Source organism: Protopterus annectens, chromosome 13.part0 (assembly GCF_019279795.1).
Source record: "Protopterus annectens isolate FY-2018-M chromosome 13.part0, PAN1.0, whole genome shotgun sequence".
NCBI lineage: Eukaryota > Metazoa > Chordata > Ceratodontiformes > Protopteridae > Protopterus > Protopterus annectens.
Genome location: NC_056747.1, coordinates 730,688,719 through 730,710,176, shown reverse-complemented (window position 1 = coordinate 730,710,176; position 21,458 = coordinate 730,688,719). Strand labels below are relative to the sequence as shown.

The 21,458-nt window shown below is 41.9% G+C and overlaps 1 protein-coding gene across 2 annotated transcripts in view; it reads left to right on the top strand.

The window, feature by feature from the left end:
* Window positions 1-21,458, top strand: part of CLUH (clustered mitochondria homolog) — a 662,807-nt gene that overhangs the window by 216,941 nt on the left and 424,408 nt on the right. For both annotated transcript variants that reach the window (XM_044054416.1, XM_044054415.1), the window contains exon 3: window positions 5,524-5,695. In XM_044054416.1, the coding sequence (XP_043910351.1) occupies window positions 5,524-5,695 (172 nt within the window). The remainder of the gene's footprint in view (window positions 1-5,523; window positions 5,696-21,458) is intronic.

Here is a 21,458-nt window from a genome sequence, read left to right as displayed (position 1 = left end):
TAGGCCCAGACCACGACGTCTCGGGCTGTCGCTTTTGCGCGACTTTCAATAAACGCACTATTAAGCGTCGGGCGGAGTTCGCCCAACATTATTTTGGTAAAGCCTTTGATTATAAAATTAGTTGATCCAAGGCGTTGGAATTTATGAATTCCAAGAACCGTTTGGCAAAGGTGTTGGTACAAGAGTAGTTTTTCCAGTTAACGGCAGGGTAATTGAAATCACCCAGTATTAGGGTGTTTGGTTGTATCGTAATATTTTCCAGTATGTTTAGAACGGTGTAGTGAGAATATTGGGGCATGGTGGGGGATCTGTAGCAAGCTACAGTTTGGATTGCAGTGTTGCCTAGTGTTAGTTGCACCTGGAGAATTTCAGATGCATTGTGTTGGGCAACTAGCCTGGTGGTGTCTTGGTGAATATGGACACTCCTCCACCTTTAGTGTTTCGATCCTGGTTTGGTGGCCGAAAAGTGTGGTAAGAGTTGTAGCCTGGTATTGCAGGGTTGTTCTCTAGAGCCTTGAGCCAGGTCTCTGTGACTGCACAGATATCTATGTTGTCCATTTTTAGGAGTGCCTTGAGAGTGTGCATTTTGAGGTTTAGACTTCTAGCATTGAGTAGCATTACCTTCAGATTTTGCATGCATTTATCTGTTAAACTTTGCCTAAAAAGGCACTATAGGGATGGCAAGAGCCTTGGTCAGTAACCTGAATCCCAGGGGCGACAGGTGCAGACCATCTCTGGCAAAGCATCATGGTCTGTTAGCGTAACTTTTTGCATGGTCTGTTAGCGTAAAGTTTTGCAGTGGTCCAGTACTAAGTTTTCAAATGTCCTTTCAAAGTTTATTTCCACCTCTGTTAGAAGTTCTGCATGAATTTTCTTTTTTTGTTTCCCTGTTAAATGCTTTTATCACAAAGATTCAATGGGCTACAGTCTCTATTCTCCAAGAAAATTTTCCATTGAAAAAACAGGCTCAAATATAATATCACATAATGTCTCTGTTAAAAAGAATAAATGCTCTAACCTCATGTGCCTTTACACCCAAATGAGCTATTAAAATTGTTCCAAATTTCATGCCTGTCCCTTTCCTTATCTTCTTTACTTTGAATCCTTACCACTTGTTTTTTTATTTTCATCTGCCTTTTCCTTTTCTGTTACTCTTCTTTTGCCTTCTTTTACTTTTTCTGCGTATGTTTTCTTTTTCATCTCACCACTATTCTTCAGGATTGTCTCTGCATCCTCCTTTTGTATTTTCTCCATAAAATCGAAATGTCTCCTTCATTTTCTGGTTAACTGTGCATCACCGTTTCTTTAAATCATCATGCAGCCTTCCTGACTGGAGGATTGTAATTATTCATCTGTGATCTGCATACTCCTCTCCCATCAGATTTCTGTGAAGCATTTCTTCAGAATCCTGCACTCATTCTCAAATCTCAATACTGGCTTTCTCCTCCATTTCTCTCACCACTCCACTGTTTCTCTCTCTATCTCTCTATCTCTCTCTCTATCTCTCTCTCTGTCTCTCTCTCTCTGTCTCTCTCTCTGTCTCTCTCTCGTTCTCCAGGCTGCTTGGAATGGAAACGGGAACTACTCGTGCAAAATAGGTCCCACTCGCAACAACAACGAGTAGGGGAACAGTTGCCTGAATTACCCCTGTTTGTATAAATACCTCTTTGGGTCTCCCCTGAAAAGAAGCCATTCGCCTAGTATGACCAACCTAATCAAGAAAGGGTAAATACATGTGTTGAGTACAGATGAGGTGCAAGTCCCTAGCTTGGTTAATTCTGCTGATTGATGGACACACTGCACATATGCATAAATAGAGTGTTATCGGAGGATGTTCAGATGATGTTTTGTAGGCCAGGCTTAGATCACATCACAGCAGTCTGTAGGAAATGAAAGTACAGAGAAAGAGCTTTGAGGTAGTCTATGTAGGTCATGAATATGCTGTATATTTTGTGAGGAACCTTTGTGAATGCACCAGTTGTTGACTATGCATGGTCGGGTACATACCACAGGGGACGTTGTGCTCTCTGATTGGTCTGATGAGGACCAAGTACAGCAGAAGAATGACATCCTTGGACCTAGATGCCATACCTTTGCTTTAAAGTTGCATAATATAGAATGATTTCCTTACTACCACAGACGTATGAATTCCAAAGACCAGGTTACTGTGCACATGAATTCCCAAATCCCTGACTACTGGGTCTGCTGTGGATATATTATAAATGTGGTGGTTTCCAAGGGTAGCCATCTTCATAAAGGATGCAACTATGCATATCTTGGCATTGAGCTTTATACCGTGGATATGGCACCAGTTATTGGTCTAGTAGGCTTTCGTGAAGGGGATTTATGTCTTTGTAGGATATTTTGGCTGCTTCTTGTTCGCGGTCATCTACAAAGGTGGTCAGCTAGAGGCCTTTAATGTTGGCCTTGATTTTGGAAAAGTAGATACCAAAAAAGGAGTGGCCACAGCACTGAGCCCTGATGGACTATGCTAATGACTGGCCTTTTTGTGGAGGTAGACTCCCCTATCCCAAGTTCTTGAATTCTGTCTTGGAACCAGCTTGGCTATCCAGCAGGTGACATATGGGATTTTACATAATTTTGTGAGTTTGTATACAGTGTCAGAGTCTGGTATTGTTGAATGCTTTGGCCAGGTCAAGGTAGGCAGTATGCAGTTTTTCAATGCTTTGGTGACCTTCTCAAAGGCTTCATCCAGGCTAAGTAGGCATGATCTGCCCTTGATGAAACCAAACTAGGTTGGATCCAGTGTCTAAAGGTTTCTTATGTCATTGTTTATCATTTCAGTGATAATTCTTTCCATGGCTTTGCAAATGAGGCTAGTCAGAATTATGGGTCTGTAGCTGGCTGGATCCAAAGATGGTCCACTGTTGTACAGAGGGATAACAGTTGCAGGCCTGCATTCACTTGGCACAAAGCCTCTGGTGGCTGTGATTAATGATTCTTGTGGTCCTGCTAGGATACGTTTCAGGCTATTAAAGTGGCATCCTGAGATATTATCAGGACCCATCGATGTAGCATTCTTTGCCTTGTAGAGTGCATCTAGAACCTGTTCCCTAGTGATAGTTGGGGCAGTCATGGTTTTAAGTTATTTCCTGTGTCTGTGGGGGCACATTAGCTCCAATTTTACCCCCCCCCGATTTCACTTTTCTTGGGTAAATGAGCATTCAGTTCCCCCCAAAAAAAGTATGGCATCCATTGTATGGCAGCTTAGTCATCTTGTAATTGCACCTTTTCCTTATGGTTTGTAGTACTGCCATTGGTAGTTGGTCTGTCTGGGTTTCATGAGGCCTGCTCAGCATTCTAGGGCATCCTTGGAGCTATCGCCAGATGAGTCTGACTCCACAATGTTCACTTCCTTCTGGAGCTCTGTCATTTTCACAGATATTGTGTGATCACTGGAAAACGGAACTGGTCATATGTCACTTGGTGTCAGAAGTGTCTGCCATCCTTCATGGGGTACATAATGAGTTTTTCATTGTGTGGGGTATGGCTTTAGTTCATCCATCTTCTTAAGTGACATGACCTTTGGTCATCCTTCCATTTGGGCGATGTGTCATAGTTTGGCAGAGTGCTTGGGATATGCCATTGGTGATCCATCCTTTTTGGGTTATGGAATTAGTTATCTGAATTTTGTATGGCTTATCTTGTAGTAGGTGCTAAGCCTTCAGCTATATGGACCCTTTCAATTTGGTGTGAATGCCTTATTGTACCGTCTTGCACTTTATCTGTGTTTACTAGAAACCCTGATTTTGAAACCATTTGTCTTAGCTGCTGCTTTTCAGATCTGTAGTTATGTTGGCACATGCTAGCTAGTGCTAAAACTGCCAGTTGGTTTATTATTCCGTTTCTAGATAAGACTGCAAGTTCTGACATAGCAGCAGCTTTGTCAGCATTATGTTACTTGATGTGTGTACTGTGATACTGCAGGTTAAATAGAAAAGGATACTGTCTCGTGTGTTAGCTGTTTATGACCAGGACCCCCTGATTTTAGTGGTTTTCATATATGTTTGCAGAAATGTTTCTGCAAACCAGCTTGTGACTGGGTAATGAGAAACATGTGGAATGTTTAATTATACTTTGAGGAATTCAAAATGTTTAACGGCATATTTAAATCATTATTACCGATCCATTTTTCCTTCACTGTTCTCTTTGCAAAAAGCATGTCTGCTGCTTTAAAATAACTCTTGTGGGAAAAAAACTATCCATGTAACTGTTTTTTCGGTATAATTGATTTGCATTATGTACCTTTTTACCATCTTAATTCATTATTCATGCAATACCTTCATAGCTACCTGTTATACTCGTACCATCATGAGGTTATCAACTTGCTTACTTTAACATTTTATGTTATTTTCTACTAACAGGTTTTTATAATATGCAAGCTTAAAGCTGCCTTGGTCATGACTGGACCAATCTGAGTCCAATCGAATTGCATTTATGTCTAGTAATACAATAAAGTAGTAGTCTGAGCTACAAAAAGGACATACCAGCTTGTATGTTGTCTTGCTCTTTGAAAACTAAAAAAAAGTATGCTTGGCCATTTGTGAACATATTGTCCCTTACTCTACAGATGTGTCAGCAGTTTATAATTAACTTTGTCCGGGTGTGAGCAGAGTTCTCCTTACTCCACAGACATGCAACAGATTTTTGCAATCCTTTGCTTAGTGTTCAATGTCCTCCCAGTTGCCAATATAGGTTAACTGGCAATGCTATAAATTGTCTGTAGATTTGCGTGTGTGAGTGTGTCCTGTGACAGATTGTTACCCCATCTAGAATTAGTTGTTTGTGTTTTGTATGCATCCCTGAGTGCCAGCCAGCATAAGCTGTAGCTCCCACAGATGCTAAACGGGTTTAAGCAGCTAATTGGAGAATTAATTCATTCCCTCAGCTTTTACCTTCTGAGTTGTCCAGTGCCATGCAGCACTTTGCCCTGATTTGTATGACATGGTCCCTGTGAATCAGTTTCAGATTTTATGATGCAATTTATTCATTTTCTAGTAAAATGCACTGCAGACATGACTACAATGGGCTAATGAGCAGACTTCAAATACTTAATACAGAGGGTGTGCATGATGGGCAGAAATAGGGTTGTACAGTAAGCAAAATCATTGTCCTCATCATCATCATCCTCCCTTTTTCCCATTTTCTCACCATCTTAGTTGACACAATGCCCTGACCCCACAGTAAGCAAAACAAAATCCTCTGGCACTATGTGTATGTTCTTTGACACAATAAGAACTGTTTGACCATTGTGTGATTTAAGGAACTGAAATTATAAGAAGTCTTGATGTTTGTTTTAGCCCGAGTCCGCTGTGCCTTTCACTCATACATGCCTGACTCAAACCCAGGAGCACCAAAGTTATGGAAATATGGAACATTACTGCTATTGTAATGTGCCTTGCTATATTTAGGAAGAAAACAGGAATTTAATGAGGAATGCAACCTGCTGTGGCATGCTGAGCACTGATGAGCCCTTGCTCTGTTTATCCCTCACCCTTGTAGGTTTCACCTCAGGAGATGGTCCAGGAGATTCATCAAGTGCTTATGGATAGAGAAGACACCTGCCAGAGAACATGCTTTTCTCTTCAGCTGGATGGCAATGTCCTGGATAATTTTGCAGAGCTCAAAGCAATTGAAGGACTACAAGAAGGGTCAGTGCTTAAAGTGGTGGAAGGTAATTGAATTAATGCACACAGCTAATAGAAATGCCATTGAAGTAAATTATTCTTTTTGCTGGATATGTAACATCGTGAGTGTGTGTGAGCACACAATAGAGGAAAAGCATAAGGGGGTTGGCATAATGTTTATGATGTTTATCTCACAGACACAAGGTACAGGGTTTGAGTCTCACACTTGAGTGAATTTGGCTAGGCTTAAAATGGCTCACAAGGGCAGCTAGCCTAGTACTCACACCACTTGCCTCAGGGAAAGCTTAAGTAAGTTCATGATCACAATACAGGTGAACCAGGGTTCTAATCTCCTCTCCCTGACCCTCTGCAAACGCAGCCTAGATCAATGGATGGGTGACCGCAGATTTACTCTTGGGTCGGTGCCCATATCCCTCCTGGACAGAGGAAGTCTTTGTTAACTACCATAAACCCTCACCTCTGCGAACTTCACTCACCTAATCATCGACATTTGGGGCAGTTCAGGATAAATATGGCTAGGTTTCTAAGAGCTGAAGGACCATTGGGTTAGTAACCTTCTAGGAACCTATGATACAGTACAAGGTCAATGTTTAAAGTGATGGAATGTATGCTGAATTAATGCACACAGCTAATGGAAATGACATGGAAGTAAATTATTATTTTTAAAGAATATTTAGCATTGTGTGTGAGGGTGGCACATTTGTTCACTTATCCTTCAAGTGTTTTAAAATTCTGGTCCCCATTGCTGCTTTGCAGAAAGTACCTAATAGCACATTTTGTAGTCTGTCAGAACTCCAGAACAATTAACTTTCTGAAATATTTCAAAGTTGCAGTGTGCCTTCTGACTGTCGTACTTTATTTCTCTGTATATGGAGTGTTATTCCGTTTAAAAATAAATGATGTAATTGATATTGTTCTATTGGCTGCTTTTGAAGGGAACACTGCACCTTTAAAACTAGGAGAAAATTACCCTTGCCAAAGTGTTAATACATACACATACATACAGTTGTTTTGTATCCCCAGTCAGTTTTGTTTTTATCTTTTGAATTCAGAAATTATGTCCAGTGCTTTGGTTTTTCATGATGGGTTCACCTACATTTTTCTCTTGTGCTGTTGCTTCCCAGTTTTTTAAATTTTTGTGGAAGTGATTTGTGAATTAAGTTTTTGGACTTCTTTTAGGCTAAAACTATATTCAGAACTCCTTTTCTGGAGTTGCCCAGTATCCTTTTGTGATGTGGACAGAAAATTATTGCTTTGACAGGATATGCTTTGGACTAAGGAGGAGTAAACACCAGTTGCTAAACAGCATGGACTGTACATATACCGGTCAGTTACCCTGATTTGTCAGCCTCCTAGAGCTGGTTTATATGGTATAACTGTTAACAGATTGAGTGCTGCGATAAGGTTTAGTGCAGAAAAAGTTGATGTTTTTGTTTTTAGTCTTTCATTTGGATCCTACTTTTTCTCTCTCTTTGTTTTAAAGCAGCTTTCCTTTGACAGTTTGACAGGTCCACACCCTACCAAGTGAAGTTTTTCAGTTAAGCCAGAAGTTAACCAGACACATGCTTGCTTTTCTACATGATTAGATTTAGTGAAACCACAAGTCTGCCTGTACTAGATGGTAACTTGACTGTAGAGGAATACTGCTTTTGTTCTACAACAGAAAGTGTTTGAGTACATTTCTTGAATTGGTCTGAAAAGACTGAGGTACCAGGAGGTAGAGGCTGTGTTTAAGGGCCTTCAACTCTTCCCCATATTTTCTTTTCGTGCTTCAAAAGACAGTGAGATCCCAATATCTGCTTTACTGATGTCACTTCTGTCTTCCCTGCTTTTCCATATACTTTGATTCCATCCACTTCAAGTCTCCAGTGTGGTTCACCGTTTTTGAAACCTTTGGCCCATTTGATTCCAAAACATAGTATTATGGAAAAACAGGACCAACAAAGGCAATCGGTGGAAAGCAAACAGTAGTAAGAAAATGCAAGAATCTACAGTGGAAGATACATATCCTGCATATTTAGGTGTAGATTAGTATATGGTAATGATTCTATGTTTATGTTTACATAAGGCATAATCTTGGGTTACAAAGAGGACTGTAGGTGGCAAAGATGATAAACTATCAGATTGCCTCTCCATGCCATTTCTCTGCATCTTATGTAGGTAATATATATTCATTCAACAGTCTTTTTCGGCACCCATGCCAAACATCATGCTTCTAATATAAAATATGATAAAAATACTTGTAAAGATAGCAAAAATCGTGTCTGAGTAGAAGTCGCAGACCTCTTCCCTAAGAGGGTTTTTAGTCTCCTAAATATTTCAGCACATTTATAAATGATTCAGAACCTAGCTCTACATTTTCCCCCGAAAAATATGGATTATGCATAAGAAGAGCATATGCCAGAAAACGAAAGAGCAAAAATAGAAATGAGCATCTGCCTGCACGACAGTGAGAATATTTTCCACAACCAAATTTAATGTATATGAAAGCCTACCCTGAGTATATGCTTGCTGTCAAAAAGCAAGTGATGTGAAGCATATTACTTCTAGTTTTGTTATACTTTGCAGCTGGGTGGTAAAACTTTATACTCCTCTCTTTTCCATACAATTAATGTGTTCAGGTTTCTTGCCTAGCAGCAAAAAAAAAAAATGAGGGATGACACCACTGTGGACAGTTGAGAGGTATATCATGTTTAAATGGATATTTTCATTAGATTTCTTTTTTTCTAAAGTTGTCAGTATTTCATCCAGCTGGGAGTCTGGATTTCTGAATATTCGTTAGTTAAGTTCATGAATATTCGTAACTAGCTACTTACCTGCAACATTTGCAAATCCATTATTTCTAGCAGGTGACTTGTGAAGACACAGATAATTTTTGTATGATGCAGTGGGTTTTGCATATGGTATTCAAGTTGGGAACTCCCAAACGTGTGTGCACTGAAGGGTATCTAGAGTTCTACATGTCATTGAAAGCAGATGTAAAACAGCTCATTAAGTATATGCTTGTAGCTTTTCCATGGCACAAGAGTTTAAGAAATGTGTGCAGTTTCTGCAATGTAAAAGTTACAATAGTAGAATTGAAATGTTTGTCTTTATCATTCACAGGGGTTCAAACTGTTCAGAAATTTGAGATTGGGGCTCTCTACAGTATTGACCATAAGGTGTGCAGTAGTATCAGGCTCATTGTAAAACAGAACCTGCTGAGCAGACGTGTATTCCTATACAGCTAAGTTACAGTGTCTGCATGATTGTCATGTCTCCATTTTTTCCAGCTTTTTAGATTTTATGCATTGGATATTTTAGAGATGTTGCTCCGTGTGGGAGTGGTTTTGCTAGTACTAAATTTGTGGAATGGAGTTTTAAATTTCTTCTAATAAATGCTAACTCCAGTCTGCTTTATGATCTGTGTGATGTTCTGGAACACTTTATGTGTAGAGATTATTGCCCATATTTCATGACTTGATCACATTCTGGAGTTATGGCTTTGGAGAGGAGTCCAGTTTCCATGCCTTCAGTCTGGGCTTCTGTAGTTCAGTGGAGGATTTGATTGCCAAAGAGGGCATCACACATGCTGGTACTTTTTATACTACTGCCTCCCCTCCGTGATGCTAAAGTAAACAAGAGGGAGAGTTATGCTTTTGGGAGTTTGAGACCATTGCCCTAATCACAGATAGGATATAGAAGTGTAGCAGGGTGAAGTAGAAGGATGTAGAAATGCAGACATAAGGAACTGGTGGGCACAGATATGGGAAAATAGATTTTCATACCCAGGTAATCACTTGAACTTCTGATAAACATTATAATAGTTGAATGATTCCAGGGAGTTGGTAGATCATAAGAAGGGGGTGGAGGAAATGATAAACAGAAGTTTGCTGAAGAGAATTAAAAAAAAAAAATGTTTTATTATTCTTCTACACTGTATACATATGAGTTTGGTCAATGTAGATTAATGTATTTATAAAGACAATATGAAACAAAACTATCATTGAGATTGCACAACCATAAAGCAAGTAAATAAAACGCTGACAAAACTATGTACAATATATACAAGTGTTACAAAAATAGCTGGTGAGAACAAATGCATGTCCCACTCACTAGGTGGAATAAGGAGAAGGTTACTGGTAGCTGCCTGTCGGGTGCCAGGATCCACCACATAACACAAGCACTCAGTCACTCCAGAACAAGTACAAATACAATTGTCATTGTCCATGTTGGTGTGAATGACCTGAGCCATCCCTCCCTGGACTACATGAAAAGAGACATGGAAGAGCTCTCTGATCACGTAGCTCATGCCAGTATGACCCTGACCCTGAGTAGCAGCCTGCCCTCACCAAGAATGATACCACGGTATAAAGAAAAAATTATCACTTTCAACAATTGGCTAAGTTTCTGGTGTCATTCAAAGGGGATCCAGTGTTTGTCCGCTTGGGATGACATGCTTGACAAGCTATGCTGCTTCGCTAGAGACTGCTTGCACCTGTCACCCTTAGGCTTTTGAATACTGGCCAAGGTTGTTGCCAACCCCATAGTGCCTTTTTTAGGCAAGGCTCAAAAGACAAACCCACTGCCGTAAATAGCACAAGTAACAGAAAACTAAGGGTAATGATACTCAGTGCCAGAAGTCTAAACCTCAAAATGCACGCACTCGAGGCACTCCTTATGGAGAAAATCGATATATGTGTAGTAACAGAAACCTGGTTTAAGGCTCCAGAGAGCACCCCAGCACTACCAGGCTACAACTCATACCATACATTTCAGCCACAAAACCCAGACCGAAATACAAAAGGTGGGGGCGTATCCATATTCATCAAGGGTACCCCCACACCTCCAGGTTAGTGGCCCAGCACGATGCTTCAGAGATCATCCATATGCAACTAACAATAGGCAAAACTGCAATTCAAATTTGTAGCTTGCTACAGATCACCAACCATGTCCCAGGACCCCCCATTCTGCATTTCTGTAAACACTGGGAAACATAAAGGCCCTACCAAACACCCAAATATTGAGTGATTTCAATTACCCCAACATTAACTGGGAGTACTGCTCTAGTACTAACTCCCTTGCCCAACATTTCCTAGAATTTATAAACTCAAACACCCTGGATCAACTGGTCAACACACCCACCAGAGGTGACCACATATTGGACCTACCCATCACCAACATGGGTGACCGGTGTTCCACACTGGAGGTCAACCCCTCGCTGGTTAGATCTAACCATAAACAAATCACTTTGGATATCCACATTCCGCCCCCACCCCCGGACAAGGAAACCACCGTGAAAAACTTTAGCAAACTTCACATTACGTAAGACAGAGGTGGAAAGTTTCAAAGCTCCCATGCTAAAGGATAACACTCTCCAAGCTGCAAAATCCTTTACTAATGCATTTTACGGGCACCTACAAGAATGCATGGATCATGCTATCCCAAGCAAAACCAAGACTCACTCCACAGAGAAAAGGAAACCAGTCTAGTGGACCCCTGCCATAAACTATACAATAGAAGGGGGAACTAGTACATAAAAGAATAAAATCCCAAGAAGGAAAGACATCCCTGATCAATATCGGCAAGAAACTACGATCCCTCATAAAATCATCCAAGGCGAGCTTCGAAAGAAAAATTGCCAAGGACTCCAAAGATCACCACAAGGCATTCTTTAGCTATGTCAAGAATCTAAGTGGCAATGCTCGGAGCTGCTCAGAGTTGGTGCAGAATGGCACAAAATACACTGAACCGACCAATATCGCCAACATCCTGGCAGACAGGTTCAGTGCAAACTTCATCCCCCTCTCGCCCCTAAAAGGGCCATAACCATACCAGAAGAATGTAGAGCCCCTGAAATCACAGACACTCCGGTTAAAACAGCACTCTTCAAAGTCAAAAACACAGCATCAGTGAGACCGGACAGTGTCGCAGGCACTGCGTCCTACATGAGCTCAAAGACAAACTAACCCCTCACCTAAACGCACTGTTCAAACTCAGCCTCTCCACAGGCTACGTACCCATAGAATGGCGCACAGCAATGGTTATTCCGCTCCATAAAGGTGGTGCCACAACAGACCCCAGGAACTATCTCCCTATAAGCCTGACTAGCTTGGTCTGCAAGGCCATGGAGCGCATCATCATGGAACTCATTAACAGAGACATTGGGAACCTCCAAACACTGGACCCTACCCAGTTCGGCTTTAAGGGAAGATCATGCCTCCTAAACCTGGTGGAATTGTTTGAGACTGTTACCAAGGCTATAGACGAGGGGAAAGGTGGTACACACAGCCTACCTAGACCTCGCAAAGGCCTTAGACACCATTCCCCATTCTGGTATTATAGACCATCACCAGCCTGAACATAAACCCCTATGTCATGAGATGGGTTGCCAGCTGGCTTATGGACAGAACCCACGTAGTGAGAGTTGTGGGAGCTAGGTCCAACTCTAAACCTGTTACAAGTGGAGTTCCCCAGGGCTCAGTCCTAGGACCCCTCCTGTTCGGCATATACTTCTCAGATGTACAAGCAAGCACAGGAGGACTATGGCTGACCATGTTTGCAGACGACTGCAAACTAGGGGCTATAATTGGCTCTCCGGCTGACACAGACATCCTCCAAAAGAGTCTCACAGAGACAGATACCTGGTGTCAAAATCATAGCCTCAAGCTAAATGCCAAAAAGTGCATAGTCATCCCCTTTGGAAAAAACAAAGTACCCACAAACTACTACATAAGTGGTAGTCCCCTAAATACGGAAGATGTAATAAGGGATGTGGGGATCCAAGTAGACAGTAATCTCTCCTTTGATAATCACATTGCCAAAGTGGTTAGAAAATTCTTCTATGTGGCCCACCTAATCACAAAAGGGTTCGCATCCAGATCAAAAGAGGTCATTGTGCCCCTCTATTCATCACTCATCAGACTCATCATAGAGTACAACGCCCCATTTGGGATGTACCTTACAAGACACCTGCAAGAGCTGGAAAGACCACAGATGTACCTCATCAAGAGAATCACTGGCCTCAAGCAGATGCCCTATGCAGCTCGACTGAAGAAACTCCAGCTGTACTCTGTTGCATACTGCCTACTCAGAGGTGATCTCTGCCTGACATACAAGGCCATGTCCAACCCAGAATTGATGGACATGCTCCACCTAAAAAAAAAACATATCCCCTCGAGCTACACACTCTAGGGATCTAAACCTCACCACAACAATAAATAGGACGTGCTGGAGGGATAGATTCCTGTCCCAGATACTTCCTGTGCTTTGGAACAAGATACCAATCTACATTAGGCAGAGCTCCTCACTAACACTCTTCAAGAGAAACCTTGACGAGTGGATGGGAAACAGAAAGTTTACCCCGGGGATCACTTCAGTGGCTTTGCTGGATAGAGGCACAGGGAACTAATCTAAGAGAGTGGCAAAAGTCAACACATTCTGGCTAGGCTTATAAATGCCTTTGGGCAGATAGCCTAGTACCTACCTATGAACCTATGTTGCAAAGTCACCTGAAGGAACTCATATGAAATTTGACATAGACATACTTGTACTAGTACCATAAAAGATACCATAAAAGATTTAATTTAACTACTTAGCTACTCAGATCTTGTTAAGGCAAACTGTTTACCATCATAGTTTAGCATTTTAACGTGTTCAAGAAGAAGGTTCCAATATTTCTGATAAGAGCACTTGGTAGTATTATTTTTTTATAAGCTTATGAGAGGATACATGTTTGACTGCCATATTTCTGAAGCCTTTACAAGAAAGTTTAGAGCGGTCTAGCAAATTCCGGGTAACACAAAGTTTAACGCAAAAAGAGTAATTAAAATATGTAGTTTTTGCTTAGATAAATTTTGGTAAATGATATGAAGAATAGCAAACTCCCAAGACAGTGTAGATTTTTCATAGCCCATCTTTTTTTCTAACCTTACCCTAAGAGAACACCAGAGGTTGTGCGTGTACTTGCAGTTCCATAGAATATGCAGCAAATCAGCCTTTGGGAAATGAGCAACACGGACAGGGCAGTGATATTATGGGATTAAAACTATTGGGTATAACTGGAGTATAGTACGCGTTATTAATCACTAATTGTGTATAAATGAGTTTTTTGAATTGCGTCAACTTGACAGTAGACTCAGTAGCTTGAGATTTTAGCTCATCTGTGAAGTCCCTTGCTCAGTACATTCCAATACTTGGAATGTAACAAAGACAACTGGTATTTGCTGGAGGTGGTTAGTTTATAGACGTTAGCATTTTTTTTTTTTTTTTTATTTTAAAGGATAAGGTTTTAAGTAATGTTATGATGCATGGGGAACAATCCTACTGAATGCATTTAATTGATATAGTAGCTTAGGTAGAATATTTATTTTAATTATTGCAGCTTAAGACAGGACTGATAACTTCATTTGTCTCCATCTCTGAGTGTCTTGTAGAATGTTTGCCCATGTTTTTTTTATTAGGTTAGTTTCCATCATTGATTGGCAGTTAGGTTCAAAAATTAGTCCTAGGTATTTGAATGAGTATTCTATCCTAGTAGCAGAATCTGGGAAATAAGTTTCCTTGTGATTTAAAGGTTTTATTGGAAAGATAAGGAATTTAGACTGATTTATTTTATAGTCTGAGACTTTAGAAACATTCCTTAATGATTATTTGTCTGCATTTGGGAGTTCAAAATAGACACTTTAATATATAAATATATATATATATATATATATATATATATATATATATATATATATATATATAGAAATAGGGGTTCTGTATGCAAGTTGAAAAGCTAAAGGGGATGGGGGCAACCTTGTCTGGTCCCATTTAAAATCCTAATAAGATTTGAGATTACTTTATGTAGATAGATGTATATGAATTTTTATAAAGTATTTTTATCACATCAGTAAACTCTTTTTTGGAATATTAAGATAGTGTTACAAATAAGCTTAAATGTCTTTTAAAATGCTTTACGTGCATCCAGTACTAGGGCATACCACGGATATCTGTCATGTTTAATAAGTTGAATCATTGAATACAATTTGTCCCAAGTCTGCCCCTTTATAATTGTTCAGGTGATGTAATATTAGGCAGAACTTTAAGTCTCTTCGCTAACAGTGTGGACATAATTTTTATATCCACATTAATCGGAGAGATTGGCCTGTAATAGGATTGGATTTATCAAAATTGCTTTTTGGAATAAAAGTTTTGGAATTATTTAAATACAGGACTGTAATGCCATGCTATCTAATATAATTCAATAATGTCCTTCAAGGATGCATCTGCAGTCATAACATATGGGTTGTCCTGCGTCAGGCAGCCCTTCGGTCTGCCGGATTCCAAAGTCTGGGTCTGGCCTCGGCTGATGTCGCACTTCACCCGACGTCATAGCTCCTGGGCTGACGTCATAGCTCCTGGGGTATAAAGGCATCAGCCGACGCCATTTTCCTCAGTCTTTCTTGCCGCGCGGTGCCCGAAGCAGAAGCTGTTCGCAAGTGCCGGTCGGTCAGATCCAGAGATTTCAGCTACCGAAGACTTCTAAAAAAGCTAAGTACCCCGTTGGGGACTCTTTCTTGCCTCAGCCGATGTCAGACAAAGTAAATAATTGTTTAACTTGTGGGAAACAAATACCTCATAAGGATTTCCACTCTTACTGCCTTCCTTGCTTAGGCCCAGACCACGACGTATCAGCTTGTTTAGCCTGTGCTTCCTTCAACCGACGGACACTTAGACGTTGGTCGGAGTTTGCTGAAGAGTTTTTTGGCTCCGCTTTTGCATATAAAATGCCGTCGGAGACTCCGACTACACATTTAGCTAAAAAACGCAAGGAAAAGGACCGACACTCGCAGCCCGCGGTTTCGGCTGAAACCATGGTTAGGCCTACCGCGAGTGTCTGTTTCGGCCGAAACCGAGACCTCTGTTCTCCCTTCGGCCGAAAGCATGCCTCCGACAACCGAGGCCACACAGGCCCCGGCTGAGTCGGCTACAGAAATTCCTACTGAAGAAGCAGGCACACAAGATTTGTCCGACACCATTCTGTTGGACATCTCTACTCCTGCACGTGGGGCAGCTAGACCCCCTGCTTCTATGTCTATCAAGGCCTCCTCTAGGGCTAAAGCAGCTAAACTTTCCAAGGCCTTGCCTACAAAAGCTCCCTCTCACAGACCTACCTCAAGTTCTCAGATTCTCAGCCTTGCTGAGGACCTTATTTCTCTGATCAGGGGATCCCAACCTCACCCAGACGGGGCCTCACAACCCCCTCCTGAAAAGAGGCCTAGGACTGAACCCCCTGAACCTCTCTCCTCTGACTATATTCCTCGGATGGTTCAGAGTTATCTGACCATCAAGAAGGACCATACTCACCTTATGAGGATTCTGATGCAGAAGACTCCATTCCTTCTGCCTCCCCTCCAGAAGAATTTTCATTTGGGGAAACTCCTACACTCAATGAGGGAACACTTCCAATGGCAGGGTCAGGATTTTTCTGATTCTAGGAAAAGGCTAAGGACTTTTTTACACTTACCACAGCATAGGCCTTTAGCCATACCACCTGTACTATCAGTTGTTGATGATGCATACAATGATGCCAGTACTGCCCCTGATTCTCTTCCCCCGGCCCCTGCCAAACCTGACAGATACTACAGGGTCCCGGATTCTCACTTCCACTTGTATAAGGCCCATGCTGCAGACCCAGAAACCATTTCTCAGGGCCCTAAACGTGTTGCAGCTGCCTCTGCCAAAAACCCCCTACCCTCTGAAAGAGAATCAAGAGCATTAGAGAGATGGGGTAAAAAGGTTTATACATCTGCTACTCTTTCTGCCAGGGCTTTAAACTGTCAGTTTCACATGATACAGTACCAGGAATTTTTGTTAGATCAGCTGTATAAAAAGCTGTCCTCTCCTGAACCTTTAGACCGTAAGTCCCTTCAGGATTTGGTACACAACTCTCAGCAGGTCAGTAATCATTTCTTAAAATGTGGCTATGATGCACTGGAGGCTTCATTTAGATCAGCTATGACTGGAGCAGTGATTCAAGGCATGCCTGGCTAAAAGAACAATCCTTGCCAGACCATGTTAAGTCTAAACTCCTAGATGCCCCTATGGAGAAACAAAGTTTATTTGGCTCCCCTGCACAGGAGGTTCTAAAGAAAGTGGAAGAAAAAGCAAAATCTGTCCAAACAGTCAAGGATTTTCTGCAGGTCCAACCTCCGAGGTTCAGTAGAAATTGGCCTTCAAAGAATTGGTCCTTTCCAGACACCTCCAGAGCACAGAGAGGCAGAAATAGACGCCCAAGAGGCAGAGGTCAATCAAGGGGTGCCTACAGGGGTCGTCAGTGGCAACCTGCCAACCAGAGAAGTGCCGCCACAGCTGCGACTGCAACCACTTCCACAGGACAGACACAATGACTTGGCTCTGATTCCGCCTACCAGGGAACAACTGGAAGCACCCTTGGGCGGAAAGCTAGCTTTATTTTCAAAAAACTGGCATTGCATTACAGGAGACAAATGGACTTTGCAAACAATAGACAAAGGCTACAGGTTTCACTTCCACACTCTACCAAAAAAGAGAGGCATGCCAAACCTTCCACCAAGCCAGAAATCAGAGCCTCTAAAACAAATCATCAGCTTACTAAGGATAAGAGCAATAGAAAAGGTACCATCTATGGAACAAGGCAAAGGATTTTACTCCAAACTATTCCTTGTACCAAGAAAAGAAAATCAATGGAGGCCTATTCTCGACTTGTCCGCACTGAACACATATCTCATTGTTCCAAAATTCAAGATGCTGACCCTACAGCAACTTCTTCCCATGTTGGACAAAGAGTCGTGGTTGGTGACTCTAGATCTCAAGGAGGCATACCTGCATGTCCCTATACGACCAGATTGCAGAAGACACCTCAGATTTCTTGCAGGATCAGAGCATTATCAATTCTCAGCATTGCCCTTTGGCTTATCTACTGCGCCCAGAGTATTCACGAAATGCCTGGCATCAGTAATTGCACATTGCAGGCTTCAGGGAATTCAAATCTACCCATACCTGGACGACTGCCTAATACAAGCGGACAACAAGACAAAAATAATAAAGGATTTGGCCTATGTCATACAACTGCTGCAAGCCTTGGGATACACAGTCAACATACAAAAGTCAAGACTAGTGCCATCCCAAAGGATAACATTTTTGGGTGCAGAACTGGACACAATAACTCAGATGGCTTTTCTCACAGAAGAAAAACAAAAGCAACTACCAGTCTACTTCATGGCATTAACAAGCCAAACTCAGCTTACTGCAAGGAAAGTCCTGCAGGCCCTGGGTTACATGGCATCCTGCATAATCTTGATCCCACATGCCAGGCTGCATATGAGAAAATTACAATGGTACCTAAGGAATGTATGGTCTCAACACAGACAGTCTAGAAGCCCTGATACCAATCATTCCATGCCTGAAAAAAAGGATTCCTGTGGTGGGCTCAGGCCTGCCAGATCAACAGAGGATTGCCTTTTCGCAAACCACATCCAAGGCAGACCATCACCACGGACGCCTCAGACCTAGGCTGGGGGGCACACATGGAAGACAAGTGTATCCAAGGCCTATGGTCCCAAGACCAGCTGAATCTACACATAAATCTAAAGGAGATGCTGGCAGTGAAGCATGCAATTGAGGCATTCAAATCATTCCTCCAGCAAGGACACCTGCTGATAAGGACGGACAATACCACAGTCATGTGGTACATCAACAAACAGGGAGGCACACATTCATACCCTCTATGCCGGATGGCAATGGACCTGTGGAACTTGGGCCTGAATCTCAACATCCAACTGCAGGCCAGATTCGTACCAGGAAAAGAGAATTCACTAGCAGACAGCTTAAGCAGAACTACCACGGATGCTCACGAATGGATGCTGCATCCAGACATCTTCAAAACCATAACAAAGAAATGGGGAATGCCAGAGATAGACCTGTTCGCCTCCCCACTCAACCACCAACTGAAGAAATTCTGCTCAAGAGTATACCACCCACAAGCCTGGAGGGTGGACTCCCTTTCTTTCAGCTGGAAGGCCCTGACAGTATATGCCTTTCCACCTCTCCCATTGATGTACAAAGTTCTACTGAAGATCAGAGAGGAACAGCCAAAGGTAATTCTGATAGCTCCAGACTGGCCAAGGCAGCATTAGTACCCGCTACTGAGAAGCATGTCTCGGACAAACTCATGGCCTCTACCTCTATGTCCTTTACTTCTAACGCAGAACAACTACAAGACCCTGCATCCAAACTTAAAAACGCTGCAGCTAACTGCTTGGAAAATTGCATAAAACAAAACCAACCTGTTTTATCTCAGAAGGTTAAGGACATTATCCTGGAGGCACGCAGACCCTCCACAAGGAAAACATATTCAGCCAAATGGAAGAGATTCCTCCTTTGGAGTGCAGCAAAGGGAACAAATGTCACACTGGCAAACCTAGCACACATCCTAGAATACTTAGCAGAACTGTTCCATAATGGCCTGTCCTATTCTTCCATTAAGATTCATGCATCAGCAATTTCAGCAGAGTACAACATGGATCCTCCTGTCTTCTCTCATCCTCTCCTCAGACAATTTTTGAGAGGGATCAAAAATGTAAAACCTCCAAGGAAACCACCTCTGCCTGCATGGGATCTCAATTTTGTGCTAGAAAAATTAACACTTCCCCTTTTGAACCAGCAGCAACAGCAGACTTACAGTTCTTATCTTGGAAAACTGCCTTCCTGCTAGCAATCACTTCAGCAAGAAGGGTATCCGAGTTACAGGCATTAATGGCAGTGCAGCCTTTCCTTATCTTTCACCAGGATAGAGTGTCTCTGAGAACCAATCCTACTTTTATGCCAAAGGTGGTATCCAGGGTATCCCTGAACCAAGCTATTCATTTACCTACATTCTTCCCTAACCCACAGAACAGGGGGGGGGAAACTACTACACACCTTGGATGTACACAGACAACTGCGCTACTATCTGGACAGAACTAAGGCCAGCAGAAAAACTGACCAGCTTCTGGTAGCATATGCAACGAGTGCAAGGAAAAGCAATTTCAAAACAGACGATCTCAAAATGGATAGGAAATTGCATTCGATTCTGCTACTCATTTCATGGAAAGACAACTCCTGAAAATATCAGGCCTTACTCCACAAGAGCTACAGCCACCACTACAGCTTTCCTACGAGGAGTGGCTACCAAAGACATTTTAGAAGCTGCTACTTGGAGCTCCGTGCATACATTTGCCAAGCATTACAATCTTCCTTTATACTCCAGATCCCGAGCAGGTTTTGCAACTGCAGTTTTACAAGGGATCTTAACTACACCATCATTATCTTAGTGCCTCCTCCCCCAGTTTGGCTATGGTATTCTACCCATATGTTATGACTGCAGATGCATCCTTGAAGGACATAGTACAGTTTTGTACCTACCATAAATGTAGATGTCCGATAGGTATGCATCTGCAGTCAGGATTACCCACCCTCCTTCCCCTCTGTGGTATTCCTAGGGTACTTGCACCTCTCTTAGCTAGCTGGGGGAATCTATTATGGTGTATTTGTTTGTATGTATATATACTTTTTGATTTCTTCTGTTTGGAATTTTCTAATTTTATACAAATTTAGCCTTCCTAGAGGGCTCCTGGAATCTGGGGCAAGAAACACTGAGGAAAATGGCGTCGGCTGATGCCTTTATACCCCAGGAGCTATGACTTCGGGTGAAGTGCGACATCAGCCGAGGCCAGACCCAGACTTTGGAATCCGGCCGACCGAAGGGTTGCCTGACGCAGGATAACCCATATGTTATGACTGCAGATGCATACCTATCGGACATCTACATTTATGGTAGGTACAAAACTGTACTTTTTCAGGAGGATAGTTGGTAATTTTTGGATACAAGTTCTATAAAAATCCCCTGTATACCCATCCGGGCCAGGAGCTTTCCCTGGTTTCAATTTGTTTATTACTTGTATTTCCTGTTGTGTGAAGGGAGCTTTACGCAGTGCTTTTTGTAGTTCATTTTTGGAAAAGTAAGATATTTTAGGAGCATCTCTCATTCTAGTTTTGAAGTTTGATTGTTAGGAGGACCATAGATCTCAGTGTAAATCTTTTCAAGGAGTTTCAATATTTGCAAATACATGTTGAACTTTTTGCCTTCATATTGTAATAATTATCCTTGGAGCTACATGTTTAATTATTCTCACTAATGTTTTTGAGGAGATTTGCTCCCATTCAGAGTATTTGGCTAAGGATTTCATTTCCTGAAACGTATAATGCTGTTGGTACATAAGGTATAATTCTTTTTGCAATTTATTTGGAGTTCTAAATTTGGGTCCTGATCCTTTTGGAATTTTTTTTCGGTTTCATTTGTTTCATCGACTAATTTATCCTCCTCTTTTTTTGTAATTTTCTTATAATCTGAGGCTTTTTGAATTAAGACCCCCCCCTCCTTATTCTAGCTTTGCAGCCAGCCCATTGGACATCATAAGGGATATTAGTAAGATCTACTAGAATAATCAGTTATCTTCTGGATTACATCCTTCTTGTGGATTAAGTTATTATTTAGAGACCAATTTGAGCCCATTGTTCTTGAACTTATTTTATCAGACTGTGTCTTTCCGCTTTTCCTGGTTAGGGGTCGCCGCAGCGGAACTCCCGTCCGCTAATGATTGGTAGTTGATTTTTACGTGCCGAGTTGCCAGCCCTGACGCACAACCTTCAACGAAGGTACGCCCATTCATGCATGTCTCCACGCAGAAGACGCTCTAGCTGAGAATCGAACCGGATAGCATCATACTGTGAGGTGACAACGCTACC